General features: G+C 41.1%; 1 protein-coding gene across 3 annotated transcripts in view; it reads right to left on the bottom strand.

Annotated features, from left to right (window-relative positions):
- LOC126452545 (acetylcholine receptor subunit alpha-L1-like) overlaps positions 1-23237 on the bottom strand; it is a 179466-nt gene that overhangs the window by 52755 nt on the left and 103474 nt on the right. For all 3 annotated transcript variants that reach the window (XM_050091109.1, XM_050091110.1, XM_050091111.1), the window contains one exon: positions 10301-10410. In XM_050091109.1, the coding sequence (XP_049947066.1) occupies positions 10301-10410 (110 nt within the window). The remainder of the gene's footprint in view (positions 1-10300; positions 10411-23237) is intronic.

Raw genomic sequence — 23237 nt, 5'->3', positions numbered from 1 at the left:
TTTCTTTTGAAACAGTTTCAACAGTGTATGGGATAATTATTATTTTTCGGTAAATGAGTTTGTCACTTAACACTGTGATAATCTTGCTAAGATGGTGCTTGAATAACTGAAAGTAAGCAGCCATTATTTCTCGTAAGGACATGTCACTCTACTGCATGGCTACTGATGATGGCATCCTCCTGTGTAAAATCTTCCAGAGGTATAATTGTCCCCTGTTCAGATCTCCATGCGAGGACTACTCAGGAGGTTGTGGCTATTAGGGAAACCAAGACTGATATTCTACAATATGGAAATGGAATACTAGAACTCTTAATTGGGTAGGGAGGCTAAAGAATTTAAAAGGGGAAATGGACACACTGAAGTTAGATATAGGAGGATTTAATTAAGTGCAATGGCGGGAAAAACACAACTTCTGGTCAGATGAGTACGGGTTTATAAATACAAAATCCAACAAGGATAATGCAAGAGAAGGTCTTATGTGAATAAGAAAACAGGAACACTAGTGAGCTACAATGAACTGCATAGTGAATGCATTATTGTAGCCAAGACCAACACAAAACCAATGTCCACCACAATAGTATATGTTTATATGCCAATCAGCACCACAAATGATGAAAATATTGAAACAATATAAGACAAGTTAAAACAAGTTATCCAGATCACTATGGGATATGAAAATTTAAATGTGATGGGGACTGGAAATTTATAGGGGGACAACAGAAGGAAAAATAGTAGGACAATAAGGTCTGGGGGAGAGGGATGAATGAGGAAGTCACCTAGTAGAATTCTGCACTGAGTATAATTTACTCATTGTGAACACTTGGCTTTAAAAATCATTGTCTGCATGTTGTATACATGGAAGACATCTGCAGACAATGGATGGTTTCATATTACAAAAACACTGACCAAGACATAAAAATTTTGTGTGTCTATGCATGATTATAGCTGCTGACCTAATAAAGACGTCATGTCTTATTTTGAAAGTTTCATATTGATGGCATAATGTGAAGACAGAGGTTTTGACAAACAGATTCTAAATTTCAAAACGTTTCTAGGGGTAGATGTGGACTCTGATTGTAATTTATTGCTATTGAAATGCAGATTAAAAATCAAGACATTGCAAAAAGGTAGGAAATTGAGGAGATGATAACTGGACAAATTGAAAGAATGAGAAGCAGCTGAGAGTTTCAGAAGGTGCATTAGACAATGGTTGAATGGAACTAGCAAAATGAATGCAATAGAAGATGAATGGGTAGCTTTGAAATATGAAATATTGAAGACAGTAGAGGATCAAATAGGCAAAAAGACAAAACTCAGAAGAAATACTTGGATAACACATTAAATATTGAATCTAACTGACAAAGAAGAAAATATAAAAATGCAGCAAGAGGCAAAAAGGAATATAGACATCTAAAAATGAGATTTACAGGAAGTGCAAAATGAGAAATGCAATGATGTAGAAACATGCATAACTAGGGAAAAGACAGATGCTGCCTATAGGAAAATTAAAGAAAACTGTGGAGCAAAGAGAACAAGTTGTATGAATATCAGGAGCTCATATGGCAAAACAGTACTATGCAAAGAAGGGCAAGCTGAAAAGTGGAAGGAATATTTAGAATGGCTATATAAGGGGAAAAAACTTGAAGGCAATACTATAGAAAGAGAAAATGAAGTAGATGAAATGAGGTGGAAGATATGATACTGCAAGAAGAATTTGACAGAGACGTAAGTTGAAACAATGCCTCTGGAGTAGATGACATTTTCTCAGAATTACTGAGGTCCTTGGGAGAGCCAGCCATGACAAAACGGTATGTAAGATATATGAGGCAGACAAAATACCCTCACATTTCAGGAAGAATATAATAAACCCATTTCCAAAGAAGAGAGGTGCTGACAGGCATCAACATTACCAAACTATCAAATTCATAAGTCATGCTTGTTATATAGTGACACAAATTATTTACAGAAGAATTGAAGAAATGATAGAAGGTGACCTCTCAGAAGGTAAGTTTGAGTTCCAGAGAAAGGAAGGAACACACTAGGCAACACTGACCCTACAATTTACCTTAGAAGAGAGACTGAAGAAAGTCAAACCTATGTCTATAGCTACTGTAGGTTTAGAGAAGCTTTCCACACTGTTGACTGGAACACACACTTGTAAATTCTGAAAGTAGCAGGCAGAAACCAGACTGCAATTATAAGATTCAAGGACATGAAAGGGGACAGTGGTTGAAAAGGGCGAGATGGGGTTGTAGCCATCCCCATTGATGTTACATCTGTACATTGGCTCAGCAGTAAAAGAAACCAAGGGCAAATTTGTGAGGGAATTAAAGTTCAAGGAGATAAAACAAAAAAAATTGATGTTTGGCAAAGAAATTGTAATACTGTCAGAGACAACAAAGGTCTTGAAAGAGCGATTGAAGGGAATGAATGGCATCTCCATAAGAGGTTATCTGACGAATGTCAACAAAAGTAAAACAAGAAAAACACACTGTAGTTGAATTAAATCAAGTGACACAGAAGGAATTAGATTAGGAAATGAGACAATAAAAGTTTACATAAAACAAGGAAAGACAACCATTCAACTACAGTGGATCAATATGTGGAGCACAGAAACCCATAGCAGAAAACAGCATTCACAGGGGTGAATATTGTTTTTTGTTGTGTGCTTCTGTGCTCCACACATCAATCTGCTATAGGGGAGTGGTTGCCTTTCGCTTATTTTATATACTGCTTCTGCCATGATTTTCTATTGTTGTTAGACACTAAAAGTTTGCTATCTTGGCAGAAAAAAACTGACAATGATCGTATTAAAGAAAATGTAACATGTAGACTGTCTATAGCACGAAATGCAGTTTTAGAAAGTGGACATTGTTAACATCTAAGGTAAATTTAAGTGTCAGGAGATCTTTTCTGAAGGTATTTGTCTGGAATGTGGTATTGTACACAAGTAAAATGTGGATGATATGCAGTTCAGGCAAGAAGTGAATAGAGGCTCTTGAAATGTTGTGCTACAGAAGATTGCTGAAGATTAGGTGGCTAGATTGAGTAACTAATTAGAAGGTGCAGGATCAAATTGTAGAAAAAATGTGGCACAACTTGACTAAAAGGTGGGATTGATTGATTGATTGATAGGACACACCCTGAGGCATGAAAGAATCATCTGTTCGGTAATGGAGGAAAGCATGTATGTGTGGAGGGTAGGGGGGGAGGGGAAGGGGAGGAGGGATAGCAAAGTGAGGGGGAGAGAGTGAAAATTGTAGAGAGAGATACAAATGGATGATTAAAGCAAGCAGATTCAAATGAAAATGAATGTAGGTTTCAGTAGTTATTCGGAGATGATGAGGCTGGTGCAGGATAGGGTTGCTCAAAGACTTTCATCAAACCAGCCTTCATACTGAAGACCACTGCCACCAACACCAACTCAACAACAACAGACACTCAGAGTGGAGAAAAAACTCAAAACCCAATTTCAGCATTCAGCAACTATCAGTTATCAATATTAGTAAATTGTTGCCCCCATATTTACAATATTTTTACACAGGAATGTGGAAAAGTGCTAAATTTCATGACATTGTGGGAGAACCATTGATTTCACTTTATGTTGCCAAAAATCACAGATTTTGTGTTATTTTTCACTTTAAAATTGATGCAAAATTTTCTTATGGCTATTACACCTTTTATAGCTCTTCATCAGTAAGTTAAACACACGTGTTACTGGAAAGTAAGTAGTCTTTGATATTAATTCAGTGGTAAACAAACAGCTTCTGTCCTTATTAATATTAAGAGTTTGTGTGATTAGCAACTATGAATAATACAACTAAATTTTATCCCTGTACCATATGTATAGTTGACAAGTGTATTTCCCTGTATCAATATGTACTATGCAATTATGCATGACCAACCTAGTTCTGAAAGTCAGGATAATTTGGTGTACTTTTGTATGTGTATATTGACAGTACTAATAGTTTCGACTCCAGAGGGTAAGTGCTGGACAACTATTCTGTCTCACGGTGATACACAGATTACATATTAAAAATCTACTCACCAAACAATGATAGGAGAAAACACACATAAAAAAGGTTTTACTTATGTAAACTTTCAGTGTCAGTGTCTCCTTTTCCTGTCCGAAGAGTTGCAGGGGAAGAAAGAGGGATGAAGGAAAAGGACTGGACAGGTTTAGGAAAAGGGGTAGAGTTCAGAAAAGTCTTTCCATCTCATCCCATTCACTAAGTCTCCCCTGGCTCAGGATTCTGTGTGACTTTCCTTAACTCTACTCCTTTCCTAAACGTCTCCAGTCCTTTCCCTTCACTCCTATTCCGTCTCCTTCAACCCTTCTGCCAGAAGAAGGAGTCACTGGCTCCAAAAGGCTGCATAAGTCAAACCTCTTTTTATGTGTGTGTTCTCCTGCTATCACTTGGTGAGTAGATTTTTTTTATCTATCCAATTAGCCTACATTATGTTGTCTAAAACTGATTATTTTCATTGTTAAAGAATACATGTAGTAGTACTGTAAATGCCACAGTGTACTGGAGCTTGGTGCTTAATTTTCCGTATTGACTCTGCAAGATAAAATTAATTATGGTTGATCTTACCATAGCAATGGTGCTGTCATTTCATTATTTTTTGTTACGATAATTAAATGTAGTTTTATCTTTTATCATCTTGTTTTTAATTCATCACATTGTGGTGATGAGACAAGTATATGAAAATGTAATGGATGCAAGCAGGCCTTTCCATGGAAAGTCCAAATCAAATCCAGTATAGAAGGTATTGTAAGTAAGTTTAACATAAAGAGATAAATTTATAGTAAAGAAAAACAAAGTAGCTTGGAGACATTATCATCTATGTAATTTTATGACCATCATTTAAGAAGTTTGTAAAATGATATGAAAAAATAAACAGATAGGAGAAAATAAAACTGAGGATGCTAAATTTGAGAAAGGTAGTGCTTTCTCTTACACCAGCTGTCTAGATCATGTGACAAAAGTGGCATCCTCTATAAGAAGCTGTAGGTAAAATTCTAACTAATATGCACAGGATAGATTGCTGTGCACCACAAGAGTCACAGACAGACACAACCATAAATAACATATAGTCTTGTCTTGCATTGTACTGTTTGTTTTTGGATATGCATATTGTGTATTTTCTAGCAATGTACTTTACCATCTGCATTATGCATTTATACTTAACGTTTATTCCAAATGTTTCCAATAACTACACTCCTGGAAATTGAAATAAGAACACCGTGAATTCATTGTCCCAGGAAGGGGAAACTTTATTGACACATTCCTGGGGTCAGATACATCACATGATCACACTGACAGAACCACAGGCACATAGACACAGGCAACAGAGCATGCACAATGTCGGCACTAGTACAGTGTATATCCACCTTTCGCAGCAATGCAGGCTGCTATTCTCCCATGGAGACGATCGTAGAGATGCTGGATGTAGTCCTGTGGAACGGCTTGCCATGCCATTTCCACCTGGCGCCTCAGTTGGACCAGCGTTCGTGCTGGACGTGCAGATCGCGTGAGACGACGCTTCATCCAGTCCCAAACATGCTCAATGGGGGACAGATCCGGAGATCTTGCTGGCCAGGGTAGTTGACTTACACCTTCTAGAGCACGTTGGGTGGCACGGGATACATGCGGACGTGCATTGTCCTGTTGGAACAGCAAGTTCCCTTGCCGGTCTAGGAATGGTAGAACGATGGGTTCGATGACGGTTTGGATGTACCGTGCACCATTCAGTGTCCCCTCGACGATCACCAGTGGTGTACGGCCAGTGTAGGAGATCGCTCCCCGCACCATGATGCCGGGTGTTGGCCCTGTGTGCCTCGGTCGTATGCAGTCCTGATTGTGGCGCTCACCTGCACGGCGCCAAACACGCATACGACCATCATTGGCACCAAGGCAGAAGCGACTCTCATCGCTGAAGACGACACGTCTCCATTCGTCCCTCCATTCACGCCTGTCGCGACACCACTGGAGGCGGGCTGCACGATGTTGGGGCGTGAGCGGAAGATGGCCTAACGGTGTGCGGGACCGTAGCCCAGCTTCATGGAGACGGTTGCGAATGGTCCTCGCCGATACCCCAGGAGCAACAGTGTCCCTAATTTGCTGGGAAGTGGCGGTGCGGTCCCCTACGGCACTGCGTAGGATCCTACGGTCTTGGCGTGCATCCGTGCGTCGCTGCGGTCCGGTCCCAGGTCGACGGGCACGTGCACCTTCCGCCGACCACTGGCGACAACATCGATGTACTGTGGAGACCTCACGCCCCATGTGTTGAGCAATTCGGCGGTACGTCCACCCGGCCTCCCGCATGCCCACTATACGCCCTCGCTCAAAGTCCGTCAACTGCACATACGGTTCACGTCCACGCTGTCGCGGCATGCTACCAGTGTTAAAGACTGCGATGGAGCTCCGTATGCCACGGCAAACTGGCTGACACTGACGGCGGCGGTGCACAAATGCTGCGCAGCTAGCGATATTCGACGGCCAACACCGCGGTTCCTGGTGTGTCCGCTGTGCCGTGCGTGTGATCATTGCTTGTACAGCCCTCTCGCAGTGTCCGGAGCAAGTATGGTGGGTCTGACACACCGGTGTCAATGTGTTCTTTTTTCCATTTCCAGGAGTGTATTTAACATCAATATATGTTGTAAACATGGCTGCCTTATCATGTGCAGGTGTCTGTAGTAACCTGCTGGCTACTACACCTACTGCTGATGCAAGTCAAGCCACTATGACAAGCATAGTGCTTGTGACAAGCATAATATGCACTGACATTCAAATGGGGCATCCACAGATACCCAAGGCAACTCCCAAGAGCAGCACTGTCACCAACCACTGCCACCTGGACTGCCACATTCATACAGCATGAAGTCAATGACACCAGATGGAGCCAGCACGGATAGCTTTCCCACAATCAGTTCCCATGTTGCTCCTGCTGTGGCAGAGGATCTGGCTCTCCATCAGGTCACACACATGATACAACATGGGTGGGCCGACTGTCTGCTGGGTGGGGTATCGAACTTGCTTCAGAATTATTACGTATTGCACCATCATCTCTCCCTCTTGGATAGCATTATTCTCTTGTCACTGGAAGGGTTCACTCCCAGCATCATGGTTCCAGTGACTGCAGTGGGAAGTCATCTGCTAATCGTATCAGCCACTGGGGGCCTCTCACACAAAACTCCTGGCATGCTGTCATGTGTTTTGGCTGGGCACTGATTGGGAAGTGGAACACTCTGTCATGGGTTGCCGCAAGTGTTCAGGTCACCAGGCAGCACCACACAATGTTTTTTTGCCATTCCCAGGCCCCTACATAGCATTGGGAAAGAGTCCACGCGATTTCTCTGGTCCCTTTTTAGACACCTTCTGGTTATTAGCAACTGATACTTTTCTTGATTTTCCTTAAGTCATTCATTGTCCATCTCCAACAGCTGTCAAGGCCCTGTCAAAGATTTTCTCTTTAGAAGGCTTGCCTTGCACCCTGATTTTGGACAGTAGTCATCAGTTCACGGTATAGTCTTTCAAGAACTTTTGTACATACAATGGCATTCACCACATCTTGGTGCCTTCCTTCATCCACAGTCAAATGGTGAGACAGAACGCTTTGTCCAAATATTTAAGACACCGATGCACAAATAAGCTGAAGATTTTCTCAGCTCAGGATGATCTCACTTTTTTTGGATCATAAATAATGGCATTCGTAGGGACCACGAGTCTCACCAAGCTCCTGCACAGCCATCAGCCACGGATACTGCTCAACCTCCTGCTGCCCCAAAAGGACGTCCCCAATGGTACCAATTTTGTCAACATTTCTGTCCAGCACGGCTGTCTGGGCCATGGATTTTGGACAACATCCTCACTCAATTCCAGCTGCCATCCAAAGCCAGTGTGCTCATCTTGCCTTCATGCTTTGCACTGCAGATTAACTCAAGGCATGCCACTAGAACCAGTTGTATGGATGCAGGGCCCCCTCCTTGGGTGATGGGCCCAATGCTTTGTTCTTCATTGGCCCTTGCTGCTCTTGGGGTTGGGTAGGCCTCATTATGCCCACCTTCCCTGGTAATCGATGCTCCATCAACACCACCAGTGGGTTTGCTTCCCGTGACTAGTGCTCCACCCATTGCTCGGAGCAGTTGCTGCCATCAGCAGGAATGGAAGCCAGTTCCCCTTCATCAGAGCCCCTTCTCTTCATTCAGCAATTGTCACCCTTGGGTGATGCCCCTCATCATGGAGTCTGAAGTCCAGATGGTTTCTTCCCCCTGTCATCGGTCCTGTCCACCAGTCATCCAGGAGCCCACAGGAATGCTCTTGTCCCAATCACTTTCATCTAATATGTGATGCCCAGGAGGATCGGGAACTTCTCACACATTTGGCTGCCACCCCTGACACCTCCAAAGACACAACGTATGTCTCTGCAGTAACAGTATTGTGAACAGTGACACATGGCCCTTTCCCCACAAGGAAAGAGGAGTGTAGTAACCTGCCACCTACTACTACACCTATCTTAGACACAAGTCAGGCCACTATGGCAAGCATAGTGCATGCTGACCAGGGGCCACACCATCAGTTACCACTGTCATCTGGATTCCCATGCAAATGCAGCACAAAGCTAGTGATACCAGATGGAGACAACATATTTATAAGGCTGTACAGGAGTATCCGGCCTCTCAGTTGTTAATAGTTCAGAGATGTGTCACTATCTGCTCTGTATTCTTGTTATTGTCTCTCTGTGACTCTGTTGGCATTGTACTCTTGTTGTTGTCACTCTGTGACCTGATAAATTTGTATTTCTTTTATGGCATTGTGTTTCCTTGTGTCCCTAGTTGGAACAGTGCCTTGTACACAGATGCATATACAATGAAGAGCCAAAGAAACTGGTACACTTGCCTAATACTGTGAAGGGCTCCTACGAGCATGCAGAAGTGCCGCAACAAGACATGACATGGACTTGACTAATGTTTGAAGTAGTCCTGGAGGGAGTTGGCACCATGAATCCTGCAGGGCTATCCATAAATCCGTAAGAGTATAAGGGGCTGGAGATCTCTTCTGAACAGCATACTGCAACGCAGCCCAGATATGCTTAATAATGTTCTTATCTGGGGAGAATGGTGGCTGACGGAAGTGTTTAAACTCAGAACAGTGTTCCTGGAGCCACTCTGTCGTATTGCCCTGCTGGAGTTTCCCAAGTCTGTCGGAATCCACAACGGAGATGAATGGATACAGGTGATCAGACAGGATGCATACACACGTGTCATCCATCAGGGTCATATCTAGGTGTATCAGGGGTCCCATATCACTCCAACTGCACATGCCCCACACTATTTGAGAGCCACCACCAGGTTGAACAGTTCTCTGCTGACATGATGGGTCCATGGATTCATAAGGTTGTCTCCACACCAGTACACATCCATCTGCTTGATACAATTTGAAACAATACTCGTCTGACCAGGCAACATGTTTCCAATCATCAACAGTCCAATTTTAGTGTTGATGGGCCCAGGCAAGGCGTAAATCTTTGTGTTGTGCAGTCACCAAGGATACAAGAGTGGGCCTTTGGCTCCAAAAGCCCATATTGATGATGTTTCGTTGAGTGGTTAGCACACTGAAACTTGTTGAAAGTCCAGCAATGAAATCTGCAGCAATTTGCGGAAGGGTTGCACTTCTGGCATGTGGAACAATTCTCCTCAGTTGTCGTTGGTCATGTTCTTGCAGGATCTTTTCCCAGCTGCAGCAATGTTGGAGATTTCATGTTTTACCGAATTCCTGATATTCACAGCACACTCATGAATGGGAAAATCCCCCACATCACACTACCTCAGAGACGCTGTGTCCCATCGCTCGTGTGCCAACTATAACACCACATTCAAACTAACTTAAATATTGATAGCCTGCCATTGTAGCAGCAGTACCCAATCTAACAACTGCACCAGACACTTGCTGCATTATATAGGCATTGACAACTGCAGTGCCATAATCTACCTCTTTACATATCTCTGTATTTGAATATGCATGCCTATACCAGTTTCTTTGGCACTTCAGTGTATAATAATGTCAGTTGCATGAAAATGCTTAAAAATGAACAAATTAAAGGAAAATTTCACATAATTTCTTATATGTTTGCAAACTAGAAGAAATCAGATAGTTTCAAAATAAATATGTGAGTGCTTAATGCTGTTATGAGAACTATGATATGGCAGAAATTACAAAATTTCTTCTTCCATGAACTTTTTATTGGAAAGCTATGTGGACTGTTCTTTTCTTATTTCATTATCATTTCTATTTACCTGTTGTAAAGGATAATATCTGGCTGCCAAATTTCATGATCAGCTAAATGTAGCTCATGGAGTCCACCCCATTCTGTTTTATTCCACTTCAGTTTCTCATCTGTCCATATCTGCAACAGTTGTATTACTGTATAATAACTTAAGAATAGTGTTATATTATTGCTGAAAAATTAATGTTTAGTCACAAGTTGACAAGAATGCACCAACAGTTGTTTTCATGGTCATTAGTATGCAGTTATTGAAAGTATGAAGAATATGCCTGCATTAATATTCATAGAACCTTTACACTTAATTATTCTTTCTTTGAATGCATATATATTAAGCTCAAAAAATTTTCTGTTGCTGGCATTAAATTTTGGATTACACAGCTAGTGTGTTAAGAATCTGAGAATTTTATGTGCACAATTTCATACATCAGCATGAAGATAAAATTAACTGGAATTACCACACAGCCTGCAAAAAAATATTTTCTAGGAATAAATGTGATAAAACTTTGAACAGTAGACATTGTGCTTTTTAAAATAACGCAGCCACTAAACAAAAGGGGTAAACATTTAATGACTGCTAATAATATATCACAGAATTAAAAGCATTCTCACTCTGACCATGAGACTGTAAAAAGTACCATTAGGAGACAGAACAGTGGTATATTGCAATTTAGTATTCCAAGGCTGTGGAAATAAGAATTCCACAGTAACTATCAAATATTTGTAAAAAGACCAATTGTTTAAGTATGCAGTTCAAAAGTACAGTAAAACTGAAAACTACACTGCACTGTGAGCTGCCATTAACATACACAAGAATATGCTTTGCCCATAGGTATGGGCACCTTTGATGACATTATGCAAAGCTTATAAAATTGTTAACTTCCATGCCCCCACCTATTACATAAATGGCAAGGATTTTGAAAAACTAGGAAATCTCTGGAATGAATGAAAAGAAAAACTGGATACATTTACTAAACATCATAAAATTATCCACAAGTGTGGACCTCATTGCCCAGGTGGGATGGAGGCAAGGTTCAAAAGTAGTGTCAGAAAGTACCCAGCTCATAAGAGAACCAACAGGAATGGTGAGCAACTGATCAACCTGTGTAGAAACTACAACTAGGTCTGTAAAGTTGTGGCATACAAATATCTTTGCAGGAAAGCTAAGAAATATACTGTCACAATACTATGTTAGAGGAGTTTTCCACTGGAACATAACCTGCAATATAACAACACAATAAAAAATTGTAGTATCAAAGAGCTTGCTGGTAACTGTTCTTCACGCTACCTAAATAAGAAGATCCAGTGTATTAATTAAAAATCCAGGGAACAAACAGCACCTTCAGAAAGGGCAATAATTGCTACAGACATACCAAAGGGATTGATAGGGGTGTTCTGGAGATGAACAATGAAATGCCTAAAAGGTAAATGAGCAGAAGACAGGACAAACAATTTTGCTTGAGAATATGAAGAAGATACCACAGGAAATGTGTTGCCTGGGGCACTGTTGGTTGTCAATGTGGAACTCACGTGGACTCAAATGAGGATACCACAGGGCACGGCAGGGCACTGGTTGTGTGGGCCCTGACAACATATGATCATAAGTAAGCTCATTTGAGGTGATGCCACTGGCAATGGCTGGGCAGAAAGGTGTGGCCCCCATGAGAAAATATAAGGCAAAGTACACTGCCCATGAGTCAGTTAAGCAGTTAGAATTCAGGTGAATTCCACAGTTAGCACAGATAGAAGTAGTATACTCGCATTCATTCGGTTTGTTCAGACAAGCAGTAAAGATTGTTGTTGTTGTTACCAACCAAGTACCAAAATACCTGAAAACATCTGGTTAGCCAACATCATAAATAGCTAACTGATCAGACCTCCCTCATTATATCTACATCTACATGATGATTCTGCAATTCACTGTCAAGTGCATGGCAGAGGGTTCATTAAACTATCTTCAAGACATTTCTCTGCTGTTCCACTCTCGGACAGTGTATGGGGAAAACAAGCACTTAAATCTTTCTGTGTGAGCTCTAATTGCTTTTGCCTTTTTATGATGATCATTCCTCCCTATGTACGTGGGCACCAACAAAATATTTTCACACTCTGAGGTGAAAGTTAATGATTGAAATTTCATGAGATTTGGCCACAACGAAAAACACCTTTCTTTAAATGACTACCACCCCAACTCACATATCATATTCGCGATGATCTCTCCCCTGTTTTGTGACAGTATGAAACAAGCTGCCATTCAGTGAAGTTTTTTGATGTCCTCCATTGATCCTGTCTTATGTGGGTACCACACTGCACAGCAATACTCGAGAAGAGGACATACAAGCATAGTATAGGCAGTCTCTTTCGTAGATCTGTTGCATTTTCTCAGTATTCAGCCAATAAATCACAGTCTTTGGCTTGCTTTACCAACAACACTATCTATGTGATTATTTCAAATTCCGTTATTTGTAATTGTAGTCCCTAGTTAAATTTATAGTCTTTAGATTTGTGTGATTTATTGTGTAATCAAAATTTAGCAGATTCCTTTTGGTACTCTTATGGATGACTTCACACTTTTAATTAGTTAGAGTCAATTGCCACTTTTCACACCATGCAGATGTCTTGTCTAGCTTGTTTTGGAATTTATATTGATCATCTGATAATTTATATGATGGTACATGAAGGCATCATCTAAAAACAATATAAGAGTGCTGCTGAGATTGTCTCTTAAATTGTTTATGTAGATTAGGAACACTTCCTTGGGGAATGCTAGATATTACTTCTTTTTTACTCAGTGAGTTCTGCCAATTACTATGAACTTTGACCATTCTGACTAGAAATCACAAATCCAGTCACACAACTGAGACAATACACCATGGGCACACAATTTGGTTAGAAGTTGCTTGTGAGCTATGGAGTCAAAAGCCTTCTGGAAATCCAAAAATATGAAATCAATTTGACATCCCCTGTCAACAGCACTCATTACTTTGTGAGAATAAAGAACTAGCAATGTTTCACAAGAATAATATTTTCTGAATCTGTTTTGGGTGTTTATCAATAGATTGTTTTCTTTAAGAGAACTCATAGTGTTAATACAGCATATGTTTCAAAACCCTACTGCATATCAATGTTAGAGATACAGGTCTATAATTCAGCGGATTACTCCTATTTCCTTTCATGGATATGGGTGTAGCTTGTGCAACCTTCCAGTCTTTAGGTATGGACCTTTCGATGAGCAATTGGTTGTATATGATTGCTAAATATGGTTTATTGCATGAACATACTCCGAGAGGAACCTGACTGGTCTAAAATCAGGACCTGAGACCTTGCCTTAAGTGATTTAAGCTGCTTTGCTACACCGAGTATATGTATTTCTAAGTTACTCAAGTTGGCAGTTGTTCTTGGTTCTGGGTATTTGCTTCATTTATTTTGGTGAAGATGCCTAGGCTGCTTGCTGGATGTGACATATGCTTTATTTTATGGTACCAGGTGTGTGGCATTGGTCACAGATTAGCAAGGGTTGTCTGCTGTTTGAAGAAACAATAACTATATGCAACAAATTATTGAGATAGGTCACCCTTCTTTGAAACATCAAATCTATTCAACCCAGCATCAAACAAAAAGATGGCATGGTTTAGAGAATCTTTGCATCAACAAATATGCAGGTCAATGGCAGAGCCAGGAGGGCAAGAGAGCCTAGAGAGCAAGATAGATGGATGGTAGGGCAGCACCTGGAGAGAATAGAAGATGAGGCCAGAGTGAGCAGGTGGAGATGGGCAGTGCCTGAGGGTCAAGGCAATCATCTCAAAAGCTGGCTGGGGGTGGAGCAGCAGTAGTGGTGGATGGTAGTGGAAGAACACAGATGATGTGCAGAGGCAGCAACCAGCAGCAGCACGAGGACACAGGGAAGCTCTGTAAATGATGACACAAGGCAGCAACAGCAGTAGCAATAAGATTTCAGGTGATGAGTGGAACACCTTAGCTGCCACACCACAAGATGGGGATAGTGTTTCATGCAATGGCACTGGAGCACAAGAGACACCCAGTAGGCAGTTTGTTAGTTTGTCGGAAGCACTCAAATTAATACTGAAATCATTTGATGACACTAAGAATACTCTGAATGAGTCCCTTGACAACTAAAATATTGCATTTGAACTTATAAATCCAGAGCAGCATGACATTCTGCTAAAATAGTTGGCTCAGCACATGGAACATGTTAGTAAGAGATTCAAGTTGCTCTTCGTGAGATGTACACGCCATTGTTGTAGAAAACTATGCCAGCAAAAGAACACTTGATTACTAGGCATGCAAGAGTTCCCAAGAACATGGGAAAGCAAAGCATAGTGAGGCTTGCAGTTGGATGCAATGTAGCACTTCTTTACAGAAGCTTTAGAGATATCATGTGAAAGTCAGAGTTAGAAGGTAGGCTGACACTCATCTGGAAGTTAAGCAGAGTGTCGTTCATCCAAGGGGTTTTCAACAATAGGATTAAGACCATAGTGCAAGCACACAGTGAACAAAAAGCGTTAGCAGAGGCTATAGAGGTCACTGTGATGGAAGAAAGGGCACTATAGTCTTAGCCAGAAACAAAATAAGCACCCAAAGTGACAGTGTGGCATCAAGAAACAAAAAGAAAGTAATGTAATATTTTGCATGTGGTAAATCAGTGCACATTGCAAGAGACCTTCATGCTGATAAAAGAGTAAGAATGGTAGGGCAGGTTGTACCAGGAAATGGAGGAGAGAATAGAAAAGTGCCAGTGAAGATGGACAACATTGGTCTCACCAAGTTCCTTGGAAATTGCAGGGAAACAGAAGGAATATGTGCAGTAAGACGTTCACAGCATAACTTACCCAGGCACAGTGACCCATGCCCCCGGTTTAAGTCTTTAACATGTTTTACATGCAGACAAACTGGTCACTACACAAGAGACTGTACAGAGTGAATGGCAAGCTCAGAGGAAAAATGAAAGGCAGAGAAACCGAGTAAGGGTGTAAGAAAGCAGTTGCCTTATACCTTGCCTGGAAGGATATTAACAGTCAGAAATGAAATTTCAGAGAACTAGAGTGTCAGGAAGGCATGGAGAATGGCATGAGATTTCTCATGGATAGGAGAGGGGGACGGGGGGCGGTGCAAATAAGCCTGGGTTGAAGAAGCAGCTTAAAGGATGTTGGGAGGTATAAACCATTGAAGGAATTAGGATTCAGGAAATTGTTAATATGGTTGCAAAGACTTTCAGATTGCAGATGAGAAGCAGAATGTAAGTGAGGCATTGCCTCCACATAATCAGGAAAGCTGTAGATCTTCCATTTGACTGGCTGTTGGGTAGAGACTTATTTAAGGAAAATGGTTTCATAATTAATTATACCACCAGGGCCTGTGCATCCATTGGGAAGGGATCAAAACAAAGATGGAGAAAGAGTGAGAGCTCCACACAGTGCTCATAAGAGAAAGATAAGACTCTTTCAAAACAGGATGAGATGCAGAGAGATAGGCACATAGATTAATAAAATTGGAGCAAGATAGTGAGCTCTGCACAGTGCATGCATAGAAAAGAGAAGGCTCTTTTGTAACAGGATTAGTTGTGGAGCAAAGGTATGTACAATGGTGAAGATCAGTAGTGACAGGAGCCAAACTGTCAACCTGTAGCAGGAAAAGGAAACTGGGATTGCCAGAAAGAAATTAAAGGTACACAAGCTATTTGAAAGAAAGCTAAAAATAGGCTCTTGAGAGGAACAGGTATTCACGTTAAAAACTGAGGCAAACAGAATAAGAGAGACTATCATTTCAAAATAGGAGATCACCAAGGTCATTTATTTACCTGAGGCATTGGGAAAAGTGGACTCAGGAGAATGCGTAATGAGTGTGCTGAACACTACAGGTGAGAGTGTGTCATTAGAATTCCCACTGCTGATAGTGGAAACAGTACCAGAGTGGGACTTGTTCAGAGTAAGTCACTTTAATAAAGATAAACCACAGTTGGAAGCTCAAATAAGTATGCTAAAAGAGAATATCTGTGTGAGTCGTATGGATGTGGAAGAAAAAGTTATTGAGCTATGCAACATGTATAGCAATGTTTTTCATCTGCCAGGAGACAAGTTATATACACATAGCATCAGGTGCAAAATCAAACTACTACTGGAGGTTGAAGGTAGAGTGATTTGTTCAAAAAAATCAAATGGCTCTGAGCACTATAGGACTCAACTGCTGAGGTCATTAGTCCCCTAGAACTTAGAACTAGTTAAACCTAACTAACCTAAGGACGTCACACACATCCATGCCCGTCGCAGGATTCGAACCTGCGATCGTAGCGGTCACGCGGTTCCAGACTGAAGCGCCTAGAACCGTACGGCCACACCGGCCGGCTCAAATAGAGTCTAGTCAGGCCTTAAAAGAGCTCCAAGTACATTTGAGAAATTTATGAATTATATTTTGACAGGGGTACAAAGTGACAAATTATTTATCTCCTAGGATGACATGGTGATTTTTGGCTCTTCCTTAAAGGAACATAATATGAAGCTAATACAGGGTGTACATAAAGTCCGGGAAAACTTTCAATTATTTAATGCACAAGAACTAAACAATGTACACATGTCATACATATTGCATTTCTAAGAGAAACTCTGAAGTTTTTTTTCCAAACATCGATATGCGAACCATGAGTGACCCGGCAGACGTCAATATGGTAATCAGATTCTTGCCATACGCGTCCCAGCATGGCATCGTCGAGTGTGGCAGTCACTTCCCGTATTCTCTCCCAGAGGTCTGCTATGTCACATGGTAGAGGCAGTACATCCACCAGATCTTTAATGTGTTCCCACAGAAAAAAGTCACATGGAGTGAGATCTGGTGCTTGGGGATGCCACTTCATGAAACAGCTGTCCCCTTCTGTAGCACGGCCGATCCTTTGATGCGGCAGCTCCATATTCAGGTACCCACGAACTTCATGATGAAAATGGGGTGGAGCCCCATCCTGCTGAAAGATGAACAGAGAGTCTAATTGCATTTGAGGCATCAGCCATTGCTGCAACATGTCCCAGTAGGAATATCCAGTGACAGTGCTCTTGGCAAAGAAGAATGGCCCATACAGTTTTCAACATGACAAAGCACAAAAAACGTTTACCTTTGGGGAATCCTGCTCAAATTCAATGCATTCATGTGGATGCTTTGTACCCCAGATTTGACAAGTCCATTGAGCAGCTGTAGCACACTTGTTTTTGCTGAACTCCAACACACAGAAAGCTTACTCTGCACCTGAACTCACCATGTTTGCGACTAGTGCAGACTATCAGCAAATTACCAAACTACAATGTGGCAGTATACATGAAAAAAAAGCTTTCAGGGTTTCTCTTCAAAATGACATATCCATGATATATGTACAATGTTTGGTTCTTGTGCAATAAATAATTGAAAGTGTTGCTGGACTTTATGTACACCCTGTAGAATTGTTTGATAGGCTTAGACTCCACATTCTAAAGCTACAAGTGGAAAAATCTGAATTTTTGCAAAAAGAAGTGAGCCAATTGAGTCATATCCTGTCAGTCAAGGGATTGAGGCCAGACACCACAGAAGGTCAAAGTGATAAAAGAGTATCAACAGCCTAAAGCAAGAAAGCAACTGTAGAGTTATCTATGTATTGTCATATATTATAGGCATTTTATAAGTAACTTCAGTACAATTGTAAAGCGTTGCTTGAATTATTAAAGAAATAAGTTCCCTTACACCTTTGTTGTAGAACAAGAAAATGCTTTTCAGCATTTGAAAGAGAATCTGATCAGTCCACTGATACTGCAGTACCCAGACACTGAAAAAGGACTTCAAAACCACCAAAAGATGTTAGCCAGATTTCTGCTGCGGTCATCTTAAGTCAGGGAAAGATCAGAAGTGACCTACTTGTTGCGTATGTCTTGAGGGCACTGAATAAAGCAGAAAGGGGTACAGTACTACTGAGAGGGAGATGTTAGCCAGATACTTTAGGCCATATGTATTTGACAGAAAGTTTCTGATATGTACTGACCATAAACCCCTCACATGGGTAGGTGGCATATCAGACCCATCATCCAGATTAATGATGTTTAGATTAAAGCTGGAGTGATATGATTACCAGATAACACATAAAAGCAGCAAACAAAATCAAGTTGCTGATGAAGTCTCATGAGTGAGAGAGGTCAGTGTGGCTGGCACTTGACTGGAAAGTAGCAGTAGCCTAGGTCGTGAGGTGGCAGAAGAGGAAGCCAAAACATAAGTGAGGGACTCACAGGCAGGTGAAGACAGCAAGATGGTTGACATAGAAGAGCAGACGGAAGATACATCCTCCAAGGACACATACCACAAAGCGGCTAAGCCAAGACAGTGGAAGAAATAAGTGGGGGGAAAAAAAGCTGAAATACTACAACACAATCATGATTCTCCAATAGGAGGACACCAAGGTATAGGAAGAATTAATGAATGAACAAAAAAGTACTGACTATGGAGCAGTATTAAAAGGATATAGAAGATTGTATCCAGAAATGTGAAAGCTGCCAAAAGAACAAACTCACTAGGATACACACAAAGATGCCTCTAGAGATCATTGAGATTCCCAAACTCATATTCGAGAAGTGTCGTATTGATTTGGTAGGTACAGAATACCATCAGTAATTCTGAGTGAGATAGGAAGCAATTGTATAAGTGAAATCATGAAAAGAGTGTGCAAATTGTTGCATTTTGAGGAAATACAGTGTACCAGCTATCATCCTCAAATAAACAGAGCATGAGAAAGGTTAAATCCATGTCAACAGAAATGCTTCAGCATTACGTAAATAGATTGCAAACAGACTGGGACAGGTAGCTTCTGTATGTTGATTTTGTGTACACAGCACAACAGGATATATTCTGTACAAATTATTCTATTTATAACAGTGAAAACAATCAATTATTGACAAAGTTATTTAATTGAATAGATAAAAAATCTACTCAGCAAGCAGCGGCATAACACGCACATAAAAGACTGTTGTAACTGGCACGTTTTTGGAGCCAGGGGCTCCTTCTTAGGCAGAAGGGTTGAAGGGGAAGGAAGAAGGGTGAAGGAAAAGGACTTGAGAGGTCTAGGAAAAGGGGTAGATTTTGGGAAAGTCACCCAAACTGCAGGTCAGTGAAGACTTACCGCACAGGACAAGAATCAGTCTTTCCTTCTGAGAATGTCTTTCCTTCTCATCCCGTACAGTAAGTCTCCCATGACTTGCAGTTCTGGGTGACTTTCCCAAAATGTACCCCTTTTTCTAGACCTGTCAAGTCCTTTTCCTTCCCCTTCAACCCTTCTGCCTGAAGAAGGAGCTACTGGCTCCGAAAGCTTACCAGTCACATCACTCTTTTTGTGTGTGTTCTCCTGCTGCCTGGTGAGTATATTTTTTACGTATCCAATTAAAGAGAATTGTTCTTTTTAGTGTATACAACATTCCAGCGATACTATAGAAGGATCTGGTGAGGCTTATTGTAATTTTAATGATTATATGGGAGAACTGAAAGGGTGGATGCAAGAGATGCACCAATGTGTGAGAGAACAGAATACACAATGAAAGATAAAGAACAAGAAGAATTATGATAAAATACAGAATCCAAAGTAATTCTGTTTTGATGATATGGTTCTATTGTTTGCTGAGAGCATACAATGAGGTAGATCGTGTAAATTAGGTACCCAATGCTGAGGTCTGTACATGGTAATAAGAACGAAGGGACCCAGTTTTCTCACTAAATAGAAATAAATATCTTACAGCTCTTGCATACAGACTGAAGAAACTTTTCTAATTCCAGATGTCAGCATTGTACTACATCACTGGCATTACTCTCCTGTAGTTGAAGTTGAGCACACTTGCAAACAATCATACACACAGGTCACAAAATGTCAGTCATCACCCAGACTGTATTATGACAAGATGGGAAAAGCAAAAATTTATAGTGTAGCTTGGTGAACTGTGAATTATTTCAGTTTGCTAGAGCTATGGTCACAACATATAAGGGAGATGAGGAGAATTTGAATACAAGTTTTGTCCCAACATTTAAAGGTGACAAGGGTGTTGTAATTTTTGAGTTTGCATACATTCCCAGTGTAGTTACCTCATACAAAGTCACTTTCAGACCTCTCTGAGGTTTTGGCAATAAAATTTAATTATACAGTTATACTGATTTTGCACTCTTTCATTTCAGTATGGTGATGCAAACCTTGGATGTGATAGCACAGTACTGCTTTACTTACAGATAATTCAACAACAAGAAAAGGAACTTGTTTGAAAATGGTATACTACCCAGACATTGCCCTCCTCCTCATGAGGGTAACCCCCCCACACACCATTTTCAGATTTCAGCGAGGAATTGGAGCCACAGCCAGCCTAATCACATGATTAGAACAGCATTTTGTAGCCTCCAACATTCAAGGTAACACATGAAATCAAGCTTTTCTAATTGCTTATTCTGGAGCTAAAGTATTTTGACTTATTCAGCTATTTAATCCAGGTCAGGACCCAAGTAAACTAATATACACTCTGTTGAAGAACCAGCTAAATCCCTACTATGCTTTGCTTAATGTTTTCAGTACTACTGTGCACAATAAACAACCCATGACACCATCCGCAATGTTACAGGACTCTTTGCCAGTCCTTCAGACCTGTAAACAAACTCAAAGCCTGAAACAATTGTGCCACAAGGCCAGTATCTACTCCTACCCTTTGGGCACAATCAACCTAAAGGTTCCCAATAACATATGGTCAGGCACGTCATGTCTAGAACATTACTTTTCCATTTTGGCAACATTTCAGGGAACCAATTACTTACAAGAAGTTTTACCTGAGAATTGTAACAATTCATTTTCTACAGCAGTTAACAATTTGCCTGCAGTATCACTTGGGATAGTCAATGAATGCATGCCTGATGCACACACAAACTCCATGGAATCCTCAAATCTGTTGACTGCCAACATTATTCCACTCTCTGAATAATCAGCTGACCATCTGTCACATATCAGTGAGCTTTTTCCCCAAAGGTTTACGACTGTAAGAATAACACTCTTGGTAATTCCATCACTCCTGTCTGTGAGCAATGTTCTGCCCACATTCCCATTCAAGGTATCACAATCACAATCATCACTCTTCAGTAATTATGATGGACATCTGAGTCTGACATTTTCAAAAGTGTCTCTTGCCATCACAGATACATGTCTCATGACTTGCAATGTTTTCAGGGAGTAGAATTGGCACAACACAGAACCCATCCAATGGCCCATGCCTTGGAACACACCTACACTGTCAACCTCTCAAGACTCTTCAGGTTTGTATCAACGTGGTTGACCACAAGAACCCATTGCTTCACACAGGTTTACTAATATTGCTTGCATGGATACACTACAAAGGCCACTGGCAGAACTTCCCAGTTCTTTGATTATTCGCTCTTAGAAATTCAAACACAAATACTGGCCCACACCAGGAAGCACCTCCATCCACAGCATCTGGGACAAGGTTCAATCTTCAATGAGACAGATTTTGTGGCTGTTCTTTCTTCAGATTCACTCTGAATGGTTCCCATCTGGACCAACCACAGCATTCGTGTCCTCATCCAGGATGGCTTCAGCATCACTAAAGGGCTCTTGATGACCTCGGCTACAGGGACTGGGAGACAGCCATCAAAGGCACCCACACTCATGGGTGTCAACTACAGTGACCCAAGGTGCCTCATGCATGGGGACACCACTGTCGATGCAAGTCTCTACACCATTACCATGGCTTTGCCATCTCTCCCACTGGAGGTAGTGAGGTGCTGTGTCCCCATGCTTCTCCTAGGATGGCTATTACATAGCAATAAAAACAAGGTGGACCAGTTTATCTACCAAAAGGTTTCCACTGTCAACATCACAACACTGGCTGGCATACAGCACTTGTAAAAAAGTATAGTGGTCATTGTACATATGTCAACATGGTAAACGTTTTACAGGCTAGCCTGCAGATAGCTCCACAGAAACTCATGGTGCTGGCACTGCCACATGCAGTGCCTACATTGCCACTAGCGGTGCTACAGTTTTGGAACTGTTTTACCTCTGTTGACCACATGTCCACTAGGGGGTGGAGTAGGTAATCATCAGTCTGGCTTTTACTCAAGCAGATGTCATTTGCTAGCAAGCCAGTTCCATTTGCACAGCCTTACCTGCATCTACTCTATGCAGTCATTGAGCAGACAAGCCATTGCTGTGTGCAGCTCCACTCAACACTGACCACTGCCTCCAGGGACTCACCATTCACTTCCAGTAACTCTCCTGTCTCTGGTTAGACTTTGTCTCAGAATGAACATTCCAGTATTAAATGAAATTGATTAACTCTCATCTTGAATCAGACATTCAGTGATATCAGACCAGTCTTCTGATACTAGGACTTAAAGCGAACTTTGCTCATTTAGTTGTTGGAACTTTGAACAGTTCACTAACTAAAAAGTTCTTGAACCAAGTAGTTTGGGCTCCTGTCCAAATTAACTGTGTTATTGCATTATTTTTATTAGACTTCAAGAAAAGTGCTATTGTCTTTTGCTACCAGGCAAATTCAATTAAAACCTTTTACTTCCTACAGTCACAACAGTGACTCTCATCAACATTTCACTGAATTTCAATGCAGCCACCCAGATAGAAGGCTGAGAAGATTTCTTGCAGTGTACCCCAGGAAAGTCTACATACAATGATAATATTGATTCATCTGCAAACTCACATTTGTAAGATTAATTTTTTCACCAATAAAGTGTGAAATATCAATGTAATTTTACATGAGAACCTACTTAACTAAACCCAGTAATTTTTTCATTTAGTTTTTTAAGTAAAAATCTATAATTTATTCTTCGGCCTCATGAACATCACTTCTATAGGAACTATGAATATAAACACACTAATACCAGGTGACACCGGAACATATAAGTCATAATTGTTTTCACGAGGCCATGAATGG

The sequence above is a fragment of the Schistocerca serialis genome, unplaced genomic scaffold (genome assembly GCF_023864345.2).
Source record: "Schistocerca serialis cubense isolate TAMUIC-IGC-003099 unplaced genomic scaffold, iqSchSeri2.2 HiC_scaffold_897, whole genome shotgun sequence".
Classification (NCBI taxonomy): domain Eukaryota; kingdom Metazoa; phylum Arthropoda; class Insecta; order Orthoptera; family Acrididae; genus Schistocerca; species Schistocerca serialis.
Note: the sequence above shows the minus strand (reverse complement) of the source record. Positions and strands in the feature narration are given on the sequence as shown.